This window comes from Neophocaena asiaeorientalis, unplaced genomic scaffold (genome assembly GCF_003031525.2).
Source record: "Neophocaena asiaeorientalis asiaeorientalis breed wild unplaced genomic scaffold, Neophocaena_asiaeorientalis_V1.1 scaffold801, whole genome shotgun sequence".
In the NCBI taxonomy this organism is placed as follows: Eukaryota; Metazoa; Chordata; class Mammalia; order Artiodactyla; family Phocoenidae; genus Neophocaena; species Neophocaena asiaeorientalis.
Window position 1 is genome coordinate 158,626 of NW_020174376.1, and position 16,908 is coordinate 175,533.

General features: G+C 51.0%; 1 protein-coding gene across 1 annotated transcript in view; it reads left to right on the forward strand.

The window, feature by feature from the left end:
• EDA (ectodysplasin A) overlaps positions 1–8,477 on the forward strand; it is a gene marked incomplete at its 5' end in the record, with an annotated part of 96,045 nt that extends 87,568 nt beyond the window's left edge. The window contains 5 exons of the mRNA XM_024756358.1: positions 197–376; positions 1,838–1,872; positions 2,798–2,849; positions 5,738–5,868; positions 7,868–8,477. Coding sequence (XP_024612126.1) covers positions 197–376; positions 1,838–1,872; positions 2,798–2,849; positions 5,738–5,868; positions 7,868–8,119 — 650 coding nt within the window. The remainder of the gene's footprint in view (positions 1–196; positions 377–1,837; positions 1,873–2,797; positions 2,850–5,737; positions 5,869–7,867) is intronic.
• Between the last annotated feature and the right edge of the window lie 8,431 nt (positions 8,478–16,908).

Genomic DNA, 16,908 nt, shown 5'->3' on the forward strand with positions numbered 1-16,908 from the left:
GGGTAGGGAGTGTGTGTGTGTGTGTGTGTGTGTGTGTGTGTGTTGTGTGTGTGTATCACGTATGATAAAAGTATCCACCTTTTTAAGAGCAGGAACTCCCAGAGGGCCGACTTTGTGTCATTAGAAGGCTGAGGAACTCCTGACAGTACACTCTCAGTCAATAACTACAAATGTAATACCTAATCTTGTCTTTCAGGAAAGAAGGCAGGACCTCCTGGGCCCAATGGCCCCCCAGGACCTCCAGGACCTCCAGGACCCCAAGGACCCCCAGGGATTCCAGGGATTCCTGGAATTCCAGGAACAACTGTTATGGGACCACCCGGCCCTCCAGGTCCTCCTGGTCCTCAAGGACCCCCTGGTCTCCAGGGACCTTCTGGTGAGTTCTTCCATCTCTCCACCCTCCTAGGCTCCTTAAAAGTTCTCTAATAGAGCAAGAGTGGGTGATCCCAAGAGCATTTTCAAATGGTGGTATGCAGTGGTGTGCAGTAAGAAATGCAGGTCTCCTAGCTCAGTAGAGAGCTGGGAATTGAACAAGCCCTGCTCTAACTTCTTATTTATACCAGCTTGTCAAGGAAGAGACACCTGTTCCTGACCTGTCTCAAGCCTTCTGTCATAAGCCCTCCCTGACTCTAGGCCTCTCTGTAAACTCATGAGCCAGAGATAGAGGCCCTAAGGTTCACCGGAGTTTCCACAGGGGATGGATTTGGTCTGCTCTGATTCCCAGCATTCAGTTTCACTTACTGATGTTTCATTAGAAATAGGCTATGAGGAGGAATGCTGGGGACTGGGCAGAATGACAAGCCCTAGAGCAGTCTCATTCCTTGAACTCTGAAATGTCTTTCCCACAGAGGTAGACAAGTAGTCACTGACGGTCAAGGAGTTGGCAACCTATGAATCACTCAGGCTGTAGAAGAGGCAGACACAGGCACCAAGACCAACTTGCTGAGGAACCAAGTGCTTTTTGCACTATATCCTTCCCCCCACCACATTGCCCATTTGAAGAGCATTTAATCTCTTTGCATCTTTCCCTTTGGGCCCAGAAGGGCATCCAAAAGATATAGATCCAGATCCAAACCTGCCTAATTGAAGTTGACAGGAGTCAGACTATCTGGGCTTAGGTCAGTTGTTATTTCCTTCTCCTGTTCCCCTCTTGTATCTTGGGGCTTTACAGAAATGGAGTCTTTACGGCTGATTTCTCTGGGTCTTTACCGCCACAAGACTCAGATTCTTTGACTCATAGTTCAAACAGGGCTAATGAGTGTCACCGTGGCCCCAAGAGATGCAGTTAGGGGTTTTTTTTTCATCCAATCTTTCCACAAATATTAATTGAGCACTTTCTATGTGCAAGAGATATATTGATAAGTGGTCTTGTGGAATTTATGTCCTACAGGAGGAGAGAGACAATTAAAGAAGCAAGATATTTACAAATGGCAATGCGTTCTGTGAAGAAAATTAATAGGAAGGGAGCAAAAGGTTAAAGAAGCAAGCACCGTCGTCTCGGGGTCACGTGGTGGCAGGAAAACACTCTCCTCTGTCTCCATAGGGGCTCGGTGGCACTTCCCTTAGACCAGCGTTGGTGAGAGGCCAGTTTCCCTGCTGGTTGCTAGGCCCACTGAAGATGCAGGTCGGGAGCAAGTAAGAGAAGGAAGGGGTGTCCTCTCCTACCCCTGTGCGCTGCATCACACCCTAACTCTCCCTCCATTTCTGAGCCCTGGAAAATAACACTCAGACAGGGCTTCACTACAGGGAGCAAAAGCTCAGTGCCACTGGCTGCCTAGGTGAGGAGTAAAGGAAGTAGAAAGAGCACACCCTCTGACTGGCCTGTCCTGTTTTGCAGGTGCTGCTGATAAAGCTGGAACTCGAGAAAACCAGGTTGGCTGGGAATTGCTCTCTTGCTGGAGAGGAGGGAAGACCACAGGCTAGAGCCACCCTTGAGTTTGCTCCCTATTAAATTTGCTGAGGCTTTATCTTGTGAGGAGACCCTGGAGGTTCTGAGGTTCTTCATTCACAGCCTCCTCCATCTCTATGAATAGAAAAGCTTTGCCCCAGGGCCCGCCTTTAGCAAGGGAACGGAGTCTTGTCATGGCCATTTTCCCCCATTCCCCAGGAGACAGAGGGTCACCATTGCCAAACCCAATAGTCAGCTGCCAGTCAGGCCTATTCACCTGGATCTCTGCCTCCCCGGCCACCCCAGACACCTTGTCGGCCCTCAGACCATCTGACATCAGCAGCTTAGAAGTTTAAGAGTATGTCCTTGAAAATCAGCCAACCAGCTCTGGGTCAAGCCCAGCCTAGACTTCTGCCTTCATGGCCTGAAGGGCTCCTCCCTAGTCTCTGAGCTTCCTGATCCGTCTCTACTGGCAGGTTCCGCCACCTCGCCTTGTCTCATCTCAGCCTCCCTCACTACAGCTGTTTGGTCACGGCGATCAATCTACACAGTTGCACGGTGCTTGATGGCTTGCAGGGCATTTTATATTCGTCACCTCAGTTGATCTTCAGACATCCCTGTGAGAGAGGTCAGACAGAAATTCTCATGATCCCCGTTTAACAGTTAGCGAAATGAGGCTCAGAGGCATTACATTTGGCTGAGGTCACACAGCTATGAAGTGGCAGAGTTACAAAATCATATTACCCTCTAGTAGAAATGTGGCCACTCGCATCCCAAGAAAGGGGAGAGGGATCAGAATTGGGATACAAATGAAGACTAGAAACCAGAGGTGGAATCCTGGCAACCGGTGGCTGAGCAAGCATCCATTTCTCACGGTGACTACTCTCTCTGTCCTTCTTATCCTCCCAGCCAGCCGTGGTGCATCTACAGGGCCAAGGGTCAGCAATCCAAGTCAAGAATGGTAAGAGTCAAAGTAGGCTCTCTCCCTAAGGAGAGTTTCTCCTCCCCTTACCCCCAGCCTTCAAATAGTCACCCAGCCTTGTTCCTCCCAGGCCCCTGAGATACCCTTGACATTAGGGGCCATTCTCTACTCCATTTTGCCCTCTGCTGGCTGTCCTGAGTAATTGCTTGCCCTAAGGTTACTACAAATTGCATTTAGAATCGCTGATGAGGAAACTGAAAGGGACTTGAGACGTTGTCTAAACCAGGGATTCTTGGGAGGTGGAGGCTGAATCAGAGTCACCCTTGGGGATATGTGTAGTTTCATCACCATTTTCACAGTACAAATTAGAGAAAGTAGAACGACATAAAATCGAATCTTTCTTGTCTGATGGGTCTACACAGAAAGTGGGTGGAGGAGGCATTTCTCTCAGGGAAGTGGGGGGCATGTTAGACTCTCCAGGGAGTATGAGATGCTAGTGTCTATGAAAAGGGGGGTGGATTTCAGGAGGTTAGAAACCCTAATTTAGTGTAATCCCTGCATTTAAAAGGTGGGGAAAGAGTGCCAGACAAATTGGACAACACCATACTAAATCTACTGCCTTATATCTGTATGGTACTTTAGAGTTTTCAGCATACTTTCTTTGTCTTTGATTTGATTTGATCCTCACGACAAAGGTAGGCATTAGCTCCTTTTCACAGAGACAGAAACTGAAGCTCAGAGAGGTTAATTAACTGGCCCAAGGTTTCCGTTAAGCGTAGGAGCTGGGATTCAAAACCACATCTGTTTGACTCTCTCCACCGCACTATGCCACTTCAGAGATGTGTGTGTATACTCCACTGAATGATTGGCTTCATTTTCTTCCTCAAAGAGACATGAACGTTCATTAAAGAACAGCGCTTTGAGATAATGTCCAGTCCCCAGGGTGCACAAAGCCTAAAATGCATGAACCCCCAGGAGCCTCGGGAAGCAGCAAGCCAGCCAAGATGCCAGACGCTTACTGGGAGGGGCTGTGAGTACAGAAACAGTAAATGAAGGTTCAGAAACCTGCTGCATGGGGACAGCTTCTAAGAGCCCAGTCAGTCCTGAACTGGCTGTGCTCCGCTTCCTTAATGATCGGGCTTGGCTACATCCTGGAGTGCCACCAGAATGCCTGACTCAATCACCTCAGAAATATAAGTAGGAACAGAATAGCACCAAAACCTAAGCAGTCTTGCTGGGACCAAGTACCTTGGGCCCCAGGGCCCTGGATGGGCCATGATCACCATCTGTCCAGAGAAGGGTGAGACAGGCAGGAAATAGATTTGTTTGGGTGTCTCGATGGGTGGCCTCAATGTTATGCCAGAAGCTACTGATTTTGCTCCCACCACATAACAAGACTGGTTCCAACCCTTCTGGGCCAATCCCCAGTAGTAGTCTATGCTGATCTTTAGTTCCAACAGAAGCAAGATTGAGAGCATCAGGGCTTCCCTGGTGGCTCAGTGGTTAAAAATCCGCCTGCCAATGCAGGGGACATGGGTTCGAGCCCTGGTCCGGGAAGATCCCACATGCTGTGGAGCCATGAAGCCCGTGCGCCACAACTGCTGAAGCCTGTGTGCCTAGAGCCCGTGCTCCGCAACAAGAGAAGCCACCGCAATGAGAAGCCCGCGCACCGCAACACAAAAAAGAGCAGCCCCCGCTCGCCGCAACTAGAGAAAGCTCGTGCGCAGCAACAAAGACCCAACACAGCCAAAAATAAATAAATTAAAATTTAAAATAAAGAGTGAGGGCATCAGGGGCAGCAAGATACCATGCAGAGCGGTCCTCCGTGAGGGGCAGAGCCAGGGCATCTCCTCCAAACTCCTATCCCATCTGCTTACCACCTTAAGGGAAGACGGGCACCTTTTCTAGAAGACCAGTTTCCTTACACCTCAGAAAGGCAGACCTCCTGAGGCTAGCCAAGGATGGACTTTCAAAACATATTTTCTTGAAATAGGAATGGATGGTTTTGAGGCGAGAAGGCTCCTTAGGCCTGGACTCCCTCCTCTTGAGGTGGGAAGGAACATCCCCCTTGCTGCAAGGTGGAAAGGGAAGCTTTTACTCCTCCATCAGCCAGCCGCCACCACCCAGCCAAGGTGGAGTGACTGACCCTCCACCCCATATGGGGTATTACTGAGAGACATGCTTTGCTGGGGTGCCTCAGTGGCCAGACACCCTCTCCATCCCTTTGGTTGGTTCTAGTGCTGCGTTGCGGTCTATCCCTCACTCTCATAAGAATCCCTCTCCCCTACCGGGCTTTATTACTGGTGGTCACTTGCTCCGGCTGCCATGAAGTCTGACTCACACCTGGTCCCTAAGGTTCTCCGGGTAGACAGTTCCTTGGTCTGAGTGGTTTCCTGGGGGCCCAGCGAGGCTTTCCAGAAAGGAGTGGGTGTGGAGGTACTATAGAAAGGAATCTCTTAAGGACAAGGAGAAAACCCATGAACCTATAAGACAGGAGAGGGATTCAGGAGCTATAGCTGGTGAGATGAAATGGAATAATAAGACCTAGCCTGCCCCTCAGTGTCTGGATTTTGCCTGTGCAGGCCCCAGAACAACAAAGAAAATAGGGCAGCGTGCCCGCCCTCTTCTTACCTTCCCCCCAATTCCAGCTAGAAGGTGCTGGTTAAATATCGTTCCAGACAGAGGGGTCAGGAAAGGAGAGAAGCAGAAGGACAGGCAGACCCCACGGGCCTGAGGCAGGCCTAGCTGCCACTTTACAAACAGACTGCTTTCTCTGCTTCCAGATGCTGTTCTTAAAGCTTGGCATCCTGGGCTATCCAGGTTGTGTTGGGATGGGGCTGGGGGTTGTGTATGGCTTGATATTTCTTGTGTTTATTGCCCAGATAGTTCTGACATGTACTGAGTGACTGCCCTTCTCTCATACTGAGATCTTTCAGGTGGAGTGCTCAATGATTGGTCTCGCATCACCATGAACCCCAAGGTGTTTAAGCTACACCCCCGCAGTGGGGAGTTGGAGGTACTGGTGGACGGCACCTACTTCATCTATAGTCAGGTAGAAGTGAGTACGGTCTCAGGCCTAACTCTTCTTATATCCAGAATGCAGATATGGTGCAGGCCACAGAGGGGCACTGTGGAGCCAACCCAGACCAACCAATGGCTAAAGTCCTGCTTTGGGTGGGAAGGGGTGGGGCCACACTGGGAGGGAGTTGAAAAGGAGGAAAGAGAGAGGGGGCTGTCTGGTTTTTTTTCCTAGCCAGGTATGATTGAAAAACTGAAAAGAGGTCCATCACCTCTAATTCTGTTAGATTGTATCGTGACAGCTGTGCCCTCACCCTGCCATCTGATTCCCTCCTACAGAGCCCCAGGCCCTAGTTTCCCCACTGAGTTGTTTGGTTCTACTGCCAAACTTGAACTCTGCCTTAGTATATTCTTTGAAAGTCAGTTCCAGGGCTGCTGAGAACCCCTTCTCCCGACACTACTGGCTTTATAATGAGGAGTGAGAGTGTGCCTCCAGATCTTCTCTCCACCTCAAAAATATTTCTGTCTTTCCTTCTTCTTTCTCTCATTTGTTTCTCTACCTTTCTGCTTCTCTGTCACTCTTGCCTCCTTCCTGCTGTTGTTCTCCCAACCCTTTTCTCCCTCTGTTTTTGTCCTCGTCCTGGCCTGGGGCCCACATCCCAGGTTGACCAGTACCTCCGGACCTTCTCTCCACCTCAAAAATATTTCTGTCTTTCCTTCTTCTTTCTCCCATTTGTTTCTCTACCTTTCTGCTTCTCTGTCATTCTTGCCTTCCCCCTGCTGTCGTTCTTCAAGCCCTTTTCGCCCTCTGTTTTTGTCCTCATCCTGGCCCAGGGCCCACTCCCCAGGTCGACCAGTGCCCATCCACTTCCACCCCTGTTGTTTGTCTCCAATGGGGTGTCTCCTCAGAGCTAGCGGTGGGCGAGCCTTGAGGCCGGGGCCTCTGAGGGGCGGGCAGCAAGCAGGTGGATGGACAGAAAGACGCTGGAGCCGGCAGAAGGGTCTCCCAGGAGAGTGGCCAGAGAAGGTGGGTTCATGAGCATTTGCTGAGCCTACTGAGCATCTTGGCACAGCTTGGGTCCTGACCCAAGAAACTGTACGGCGCCTGAATACACTGCAGCCTCCTGAACAGCCTGTGGTGGGAGCAGCCTTCCATAAAGTGACATGGGGCAACAGACGAGTGTCCCAGTCCCCAGGGGTATGATCCCAATGTGCTAAGTGCCATTTGGTGGGGGTGGGGAGCAAAGCTGGGGGTGGGGTGTGAAGGATAAGGGTAGTGAAGAAGAGAAAAATTAATTTTCTGGGCCTGGTATAGAACTGGGAGTGGCCTCAGGCCTCGTACCCCACGCAAACTGGGAAAATGCCCTGGACATCATGCCACTGAACACAGCTTAGCACTTCCTTCTGGCCACGAAGTTAGTTTTGCCCTTCCACATTCTTTCTCTCATCTGTGAAGGATAGTTCTCCATCCCTCTGCATCTGTTTCCTCAGTCATCAGACGAGAGCGCCAAGGGGCACTGGGAGAATCAGTGAGAGAAATTCAGCCGCAGGGGAGCAGGGTGTAAGCGGAGAGAACTGAAGAGATCGCACATTGTTCCTGTGCCCTCTCTGGGGAATCAGTAACCGCTAAGTTTATCTACAAATGGTCCCTGGGGCTGGAAATTGGAAATTGATTCGCCTTCGTTTGTGTCCGTAGCACTGATCCAGCACCTAATGTGTGCCGAGAACTGTGCTGGAGGGCAGGGGGCAGGGAGGGGGCACTGGGGGAGGTAAAGGGGTGAATGAGGCATGGTTCTGGCTCTTGCAGAGTGTCCCACCCGTGTGCTGTTGAAAGAGGTTTGCTTAACCCCCTGAGCCCAACGGAGGGGAGGCAGGACAGCGAATAAGCCTGTCGCCCTGCCCGTCCTGTTGGCCGACTAGCGTGCCTTCAAGAGGTGCAGTGGCAGCTCGCGTGAGCAGGTCGCGTCTGCTGGTCACCGGGGAGGGCCCACCCTCTCCTTCTGCTCGCCCCCAATCCCTTCTCGTTGCCTCTCCCCCAGGTATACTACATCAACTTCACTGACTTTGCCAGCTATGAGGTGGTGGTAGACGAGAAGCCCTTCCTGCAGTGCACCCGCAGCATCGAGACGGGCAAAACCAACTACAACACGTGTTACACGGCGGGCGTCTGCCTTCTCAAAGCGCGGCAGAAGATCGCCGTGAAGATGGTGCATGCCGACATCTCCATCAACATGAGCAAGCACACCACCTTCTTCGGGGCCATCAGGCTGGGCGAGGCCCCTGCATCCTAGATTCCCCCCCGCTCCCCAATCCCGTTCTGCCCCTGCCCGTGCTCCTACCCCAGGTTAGGGAGCCGGGACTTCCAGAACCTAAGTGCTGCTGTGGAGTGAGGTGTGTGGGTGTAGCAGCCACAGAGAAAAATGCCCCGGTGCTATTTATTCCCTGGTGACTCCAGGATGACAAGGTCTGCTTGACTTTCCAGAATGACCTTGAGTGAACAGGACATGAAGCAGAAGCTTCCTCCTTGGCTCCGTGTTGACTGCTTTTGGCATGACTCTTCAACCTCGAGGTCCCGGGTGTCATTTTGTTGCACTAAAGTGAGGGGCTCAGGCAGCAGGCGAGAATTAGCAAAGGTGCAGCCCAGACTGTGGGGCGAGCCTCTGACCCCGAAGGGCAGGGCGGGGGCGGGGCAGGAGGGGAGCATTGCAACCTAAAGAGAGGGGCAGGGAGGGAAAGGCAGGTGCTTGTGGCAGAGCCCAGGGGAGAAACCTGCCAGATGGTTTTCCCACTCTCGCTGAGCCGCGTCCCGGCAGCTGGCAGGGCTTTGGGGACAGGAGGTTTGCTTTTCCTTGGAGCAATTGCAGGGCATGGCCAGAAACCTGCCTGCATAAGAAACAGAGGCCGTGCTTGGGGCTACATGTCTTTCACTTCGTTTACAGCTGTGCTCCAAGTTCAGAAGACTCCTTGGGTCCCCCCGCGATTGTCCCCTTCCCAGCCTGGCGAGAACCTCCGTTTTCTTCGTCCCCAGAGCCTACCTCTCTCTGAGACAGGTGCCTATCCTGGGACCTGCGTTTATGTGAGTCTGGGATACTCTTTAGATTACCTGGGCACAAAGGAAATTTTCCATTTATTAAGCAACACAAATAGTCATCTAGTCGAGTCGTGTCTGGGGGTGAGTCTAACCCAAAGCTGGGAGGGCCAGTCTTGTAGAACCTGCTACTCTTACTCCTGAAACAAGTTTCCTTTTGAGGAGAGAGGGAATAAGCTCCTTCAGGCAGCTGAAATCCACCGAGAACAAGAGGTGCTCGTTTCTCTGCTGTGCCTTCCCTTTCTAAGCAAATACACTGCTTGACCCTTCAAGGGTCAGGGCTAGAGGGGGTGAGCTACGCCACCATCGTCTGGTTGCTAGTGATAGCCTTGCCACCCCAGCTGAGGCAAACTTGAGGCATGTGTTTGGCCCCAGCTCCTATAAAGTGCCTTAGACAGTCCTCAGTTATAGCAGGATCTGATGAGAACGTCTCCTTAAAGTCTGTAAAGTGCTTTCTCTCGTATCTCCTTTGATAATATTACCAATCCCATTGTTTAGACGAGGCTCAGAGAGGTTAAGTGCTTTGACCAGCTTAAGTCACAAACCTGGGGCTTTCAACCAGGTCTGATTACAAAGCTATTCTGTTCTGCCCCAGCATTGTGTTGAATTTGGAATCTAGAGAGAACCAATAAAAATGGTAATATGGAGCTCAAATCCTTGAGGGACCTAGGGAGAAACCCAAAGAGGCTAGTTTTCATTCCTTGATGGTAACGCCTCTTCTCTTGGCTGCCAGGGGCTCTGGGGCAAAAGAGTAGGCAATTTCTTTGGAAAATACCCATCAGCCTTAGAGCTCTTGTGTTCAGAAGAATCATCTTGGTACCATGTCCAAGCAGCAGGCCTCCAGTACCCACAGAATGGATGCCCCTCATGTTCTTTCATCCACCCAATAAACCAACCAACCATTGTGTATGGAGCCCCAACTGTGGGCAAGGACCTCCTCTGGTTACCCTTCAGCCAGGTTATAGGAACTAGCCACTTCCTGCAGCTACTAAGTGACTCCTTATCTCTTCCTGCCATACCACAAAGACCTCTGTACTACCAGGATCTCTCAGGGATGCAGGGAAGACCTGAGAGAGGTCTGGTTCTAAAGCCAAAAGGGTGTGAGATGAAGGAAGGAAAAGGCTTCTTAATTGTTCCCCTAAAGGAACATTCTGACATCCACCCTATTCTCCAGATATGGGGGGGATTAGAGGGGAAGTAGGATTCGCACAGAACTCCTTTATTCATTGAGACCCCTCAAAAGGAACCCTGGAGGGAGAGGGGTGATGAGGGGAGCAAGAAGTAGCCCTGTTGCTGCAAAGTTATTGAAGCAGTTTACTCTTGAGAGAATGTGGAACTAGATTCACACCTTGGAATTACGCAGATGTGGCTTCTCCAGAAGGCCAAAGCTAGCATAGAGAATGGGATGAGGGCATTTGTGAGCAAGTGGATGACAGAGGTTTGAAGGAGAATTGCATGGCGGGGGCTCTGCCAGCTGCTTCGGCTTCAACAGCCAAAGCTGACACAAAAGGCAGCTATGGAGGGCTGTTCAGCTGCTGGTTCCTCAGAAAATGTTGTCTTTGCCTTATTTCCCCCTTCATCTACCCTGGGCCAAATTTCTTTTGATGAGCAGTAAAGGGCCAGGGACCCTGGAGGTGAACAAAGACTTTGAGCCACGTGTGAGTATGTGTGTCTTATGTAACTTGTGGTGGATGCAAATAGATTCAGAGAAACAGAGTTTGAGAGGCCCTTAGAGGCAGTCTAGCCCAACCTACGTTCTACCCCATGTTACTCATGTGGAAACTGAGGCCCAGAGATGGAAGGCGACCAGCCCGAGGTGAAGGAGCCCCAACCTCCAGGCTCAGCAGGGTGAGGGGGGAACAGTCCATGTCCCACACAGCCCCCTTATTTCTACCACCCACAGACTCGAGGCTGGAAGTTCTTGGCCCCCATCAGGAGCCCGGCCAGGTGGGGAAAGCATAGCCACAGCCTTGGTCAGAGTGCTTCCTTCCCCAGGGCACTCTCCCAGCTTCTGCCTCTGGATGGAAGGCTCCAGATGGGCCCAACACCACGGAGTCCTGAGGCCACTCTGGCGCTGCCTCAGGCGCCGTCCCTGCCTGGAGGCTTCCCTAGGCTATGTATGAGATACTGTGTATATAAACTATACATAATGTATATAAACTGGGATGTAAGTTTGTGTAAATTAATGGTTTATTCTTTGCAAATAAAGCTTTTCCCCCTTGTTCTTAAGATCAGCTTAAGCACTTCCTACCTGCTAGGTGCTGCTTCTTTTTTTTTTTTTTGCTGTTGTTCTGGTGGTGGCACTGGCGGTTGGCCGTGCCCTGTGGCTTGGGGGATCTTAGTTCCCCGACCAGGATTGAACCTGTACCCTCAGCAGGGAAAGCCCAGAATCCTAACCACTGGACCGTGAAGGAATTCCCACTAGGTGTTTCTTTGACACCACGCATGAGCTTGGGGAAGGACCGAGGCACCCATTTCAGAAGGGGCAGCAGGAGGAAGGTGGTCTGAATTTCCTGTCAGAACATCCCGCATCTTCTCTGCGCCCCAGCTCACACGCACCCATCCCCATCACCTAGGTCTCTTCCTGTAACCGCATGTCTGATAGGCTAGAGGTCCTGCAAAAAGGAACATTGTCCTGAGGCAAAGACAGCAGGGAGTCACCCTCAGCTTGAGACCGTAGCATCTATAACATTTTTCAGGCCTCAGCCCAAAACAGCTTTGGTACATCCAGCCTCCAGCTCCCCATGGTGTATCGTCCCATTTTGCAGATGACGGGACCAACATTAAAGAGTTTAAGTAGCTCCCCCAAGGTCACCCAACTAGAAAGGTTACTTTAAGCTTTCAAACAACTGTTGACAAGATCCTACACTGTAAACTTTCTTTTTTAAAAAATAGATTAGGGATTTCCTTGGCAGTCCAGTGGTTTAATTCCCCATGCTTCCAATGCAGGGGGCATGGGTTCAATCCCCGGTTGGGGAACTAAGATCCCATGTGCTGCGCGGCCAAAAAATAAAATAAAAAGACAAACTTTAAAACATAAGAATAGATTAGAATGTTTTTTTAATTGGATAAACTTTCTTTTAAACTTTGAGATGCCATGAAATTTAGGGCATTGCTTGCTCAGGGACGGGAAGTGGGCAAAATGCTTGGAGGAGAATAATTTTGTGTAGCTCTCCAGTTTACAAAGTTCAATCACATTCGATATCATCATCCCACCAGCCTTTGAGGTAAGCAGGGGAGGGACTATTTGTCCCATTTTACAGATGAGGAAACAGGCTCAGAGAAGACCGATCCAAGTCACAGGGCATGAAGGTGGAGGGGCCTAAACTCAAAGCCTACTGGATCTCAAGGCCGCCAGTCCTGGAGGAGCCTTGATGCCAGAAGATGGGGCTGCTTAAGAGCTGGAGAAGAAGAGACAAGTGCAGGGATACTAGGCCCTCAGAACAGGCTGGGTGGAGCCAGGCAGTATCAGAAGGTGGGCTTTTTGTTCTGTGCCTTGTTTTCCTCAGTGCTGATGCTGAGTGGGCATGTGTGAGGGAGCTTTCAGGACCCCTCTCCCCTAGGGGCTTCCCTGGCTTTGGGGACGTCTCCTTGTAACCCCGAGGAAAAGGCACAGAAGAGCTAGAAGGAGAGAAATGGAGGAAGAAGGATCCAGAAAACAGCCCAACAGGCACCCACACGCACGTACCTGTCGCAGTGAGGACTGGCCGAATCAGGACTTTGTCCTCCTGTTCACCTGTTTCACTCCTTCCAACCAGGCTGAGAGTCCTCGGGGGGGACGTCTGTCAAGTTAGCACCAGCTCCTGGGTCTCTGAGAAGCCAAACTTGGTCTTGTGCTGGCCAGTTTGTGCAGGGCATCGATATAGAACACATGGTATTTTACCACCGTCTCCTTGCTCAGGTTCTCAATCTTGGGCAGTGGTAGAGGCTTCCCAACTGCCAGGGGAGACGGAGAAGGGAAAGGGAAAGCATCGGGATGGCTCACTCTTCAGAATACGCCTCAGCCCTCAAGCCCAGGTTCTCCCCACGCTTCCCCGACCCCTGCGCTCATCCTGGCCAGTGACCTTCCTCTGGACATGGCCAGAGCCAAGGTCCAGCCTTGGAACCGGATCCTGTGTCCCAGATGAGGCCGCCAGCACAAGGGCCAACTCGCCAGTGGTGGTTACAGGCCGAGCGTAGGGCAGAAGGCCCCAGGAGTTCTCAAGGAAGCCGTGCCCGTAGAAAGCGCAAGGGTAGATGTATACCATACTCTGGAACCACTTTTGGAAGCGGTTAACGAAGCCCCCGGGAGTGAAAATCTGCTTTATGTAAGAGTTCTGTCTCCCCAGAGGCATAGGCAGGGATTAGAGCCACCTGCAGAACAAAAGCATGCTCTCTGATGGTCAGAAAGGTAGGGACCCTGCTGAAAGCCAGACACGCTGACCACTAGTGGTCCCTGGGTCTCCCTGTAAGCTCCTCAGCCCCTAACCCAGCTGGGCCCAGGTCCAGGCTAGGTGGGAGGGCCTCGTGGTCCACCCCAAGCTGCCTCTGGGGGCAAAGTAGCAGCAAGCTAAGGGAAGCGATTCCCAGACCCTCCTGTAAACCCACAAGGTCTGAAACACTGGAAGCTAAGACCCAAGGGCCATTTCTTTTCGGTTTCTTCCCTTCAGCCCACACGGTAATTTTGGCTTTCTCTGAGATAGGGTTGCAGCCAGTCACCTTTCACAAAAGGACTGGTCCAGATGAGATGCTAGTCCGAGGCAGATCAGGTTCTGGTTGGCCTGCTGGCCTTTCTTCAGAAGCAGAAATGCCTCTAGAACGTGACCCAGGCTCTACTCCACCACAGAAGCGGCTTTCCCCCTCCCTCTTTATATATCATTTCCTTAAAACCCCACTTCCTCCTTCCCCTCCTCTCCCCAGTCTGGACCAGAAGTGTCCTTACCCATGCCGAAGGGCTGTGCATACAAAGCTGGTGCGGTCCTTCAAGACCAAGGTGGTAGATCCTGGCAGGCTGTATCTGCACTCAGCCAGGCCACTGACCACCACGATCAGCGTGTTGCCTGTGCCTCTACGGGTAAGCAGGAAGTCCACGGAGGACTGGCTCACAGAGCAGGCCCCTGGTGGGCAGAAAAAAACAAAAGATCATTGGTAATCTCCCAAAACTCCTAACTTTCCTCCCTACCTCTTCAAAGGAGGGGAGAGCCTCACATAAGGCAGCTGAACCTATGGTAGCTTTTCAGACCAGAGGGAATCACAGAATTGGCCTTGTTCTCACCCATTCACCCAACACCTCTTTCTGGGGGAGCCATTTATTTCTTTGGCTTTACATCCTAGGAGCCAACTCACCTGTAGACATGACATATTCTCTGAGGAAAGGCACCCAGAAAAAGGCCTCCAGTGTGAGGATATAAGGAGTGATGCCAGGAAAGATCTTGGAGAACCCTGACTTCTCTGTGGCAAAGTGGCCAAAGCATGAGTGGGACATGAGCCCGTGAGGATGGCAGGCGAGGATGTAGTTGAGGCTAGGGGAGAGATCGTGAGTCTTCAAACGCTGTGGAGGAACGTGGAGTCAAGAGGGGTATAGCCAGGGAAGAGGACGCCTCTTCTGGCCAGAGACCTAGAAAGGAAAGGGCTGTCGTGTCTGGCTGGCCGTGCAGGTAGGGTAATACACAGCTCCGGGGAGCATCATCCCCAAGGGCCTCGATGTGAATGATGCCCCACCCTGACCCAGCCACTGCCACTGGAACCGGGGCTGGGCCTGGGGCCCAAGTGGAGATCTGCGGCTCCTCATCTTGAGTGGGAAGTAATCACAGTACTGTTTCCACAGGCACCAGTGCCTTACGCAGGTAAACCGGCAGCCACCTGAGAACACAGCCAGTGTAGCTGAGCTTAGGCCACCTCCGTTGTCTTCTTCAGAGCCAGAGTCAATGAGCTGTGAACAGTCCCTCACACTTGCCCGCCCTCTGGGGCTCTGTCCACCCCAAGGTCACACACCCCCTCAGCCAGGCTCACGCGACACTCTTACCTCCTCACCCAGCACTTGGCCTGCATGCCTGTGGCACCAGCATCCCCGCTCTGGCCTTGGGAACCTGTTTTAGGTCTAGAAGGCAAGGTGTTTTCCTCCCCCACTTTGCTCGATGCAGTTAGCCCTCTCCCCCCAGGACCTGCTCCAGCACCACTCTGGGCTGCATTCAGTGGCAGGGAGCCAGCGGTGGGTCACGCTGATTTGGCCACCAAAGGTTGGGAGTCCTGGAAAGACAGAGCCAGGAATAGTCTTCCTCCAACTCACATTTCCCTCTCCACATCTCTGCAAGGCATCAGTGGAGGGAACACCAGAGAAAGAGGATACCCAACTTCAGCCAGGTTTGGAGCACACGAGTTGGCAAACAAGAAACAAAGGAGAACCCACGCTGGGCTAGAATAAAGTATGGACCATGTTAAGCTCCAACAAGACAGGAACAATGTAGGTTAGAGTAGTTAGGACAGACTTCATGGAGATGAGTCACAGGGAGCCATGCTCAGGGTTCTTACTGGACTCAGCTTTTAAAACAGCTGTGAATAAGACTGTGTGAGAGAAAGTGGGTCAAAAGAAACTTTAGAAAAGACAGAAAATACTCCTAATTGAATGTGGCAGAATAAACACACGTTTTTATCGTGACTCCTTGCTGGAGCCTCATGAAAATTACCACAAGGGTGTTTTAAAAGATAGAGATTCTGCAAGGAAAAGGAGAATTAGAGAGACGCTAACAGTGGGTGAGAGCTAGCAGCAAAATGTTTGCGTGCTGGACAGTGGACGGAAGAGGGATTAACTGAACCAGAAAGTTGAAATGTAGTTACCTGCAAGGGGTATGCGCACAAGAGCAAGCCTGTTTCCGCTGGAGAATCTAGGAAAGACGCAGAATTTGGAACCACCAGATGTCACAAAAAGCAGATGTGGGGCACAGGGCTTGATTGAAAGTCTATCAAAGAAGTAGTTAAAACCCCAGACCCCTTTCCCTCCGCTACACAGCTGGGTGATGGGAGGATAATTCTCTGAAAAAATGAACCAGAGACACTAAACTCAGATACTTACACTGGACACAGCTAAGATATTCTATATGCAGCCAAATTATTAATCAAGTATGAAGGGAGAATAAAGACAATCTCAGACATATAGTCTCAGAGAGTTTGTCTCCCACGTTCCTTTCTCAGGAAACAGCTGGAGGATGTGCTCACCATAATGAGGGAGTATAAAGCAAAACAGGATGGTATGGGATTCAGGTAAAGAAGTCCAACAAAAGATGGAAGTGAGCAGGGCCAGGACTAAGGTGAGGAGAGCAAGGCGCCTAGGGCACAAAATTCAAGGAGACATTCACTCTCAGGGTCGGGCAAGTACTGATCCAACACTTGTACAACCCTGAGAATGAATACCTTCTTAGATTGTGTACCCAAGGTGCCTCACGGGCCCTGGAGGTGACAGCGGTGCATGAGACCGGACTGTAACAGGAGGATGCTGGCCTCCAGCAGCGAGGTCCTCAAGGAAATTTTAAAAACGGTGGGGGTGGAAGAGACGAGACTTCTAGATTCCTGATGTGTTTGTGGAGAGTTTGGGTATGAATTAGTGACAACTGATAGATATCTAAGAGATAACTAAAGAAATTTAAAATGAAGCAATTATCCCAATCAAAAAATGTACAGAAGACCTAAAGAGACATTTCTCCAAAGAAGACATACAGATGGCCCAAAAGCACATGAAAAGATGCTCAAGTCCGCTAATTATTAGAGAAATGCAAATCAAAGCTACAATGAGGTATCACCTCCCACCACTCAGAAGGGCCATCATCAAAATATATACAAACAATAAATGCTGGAGAGGGTGTGGAGAAAATGAACCCCCCTACACTGCTGGTGGGAAAGTAAATTCGTACAACCACTATGTATCAATTTACAGTACAGAGACTGTACAGTACAGTACATAGGACAGTATGGAGAACAGTATGGAGACTACTTAAAAAACTAAAAATAGAACTGCCA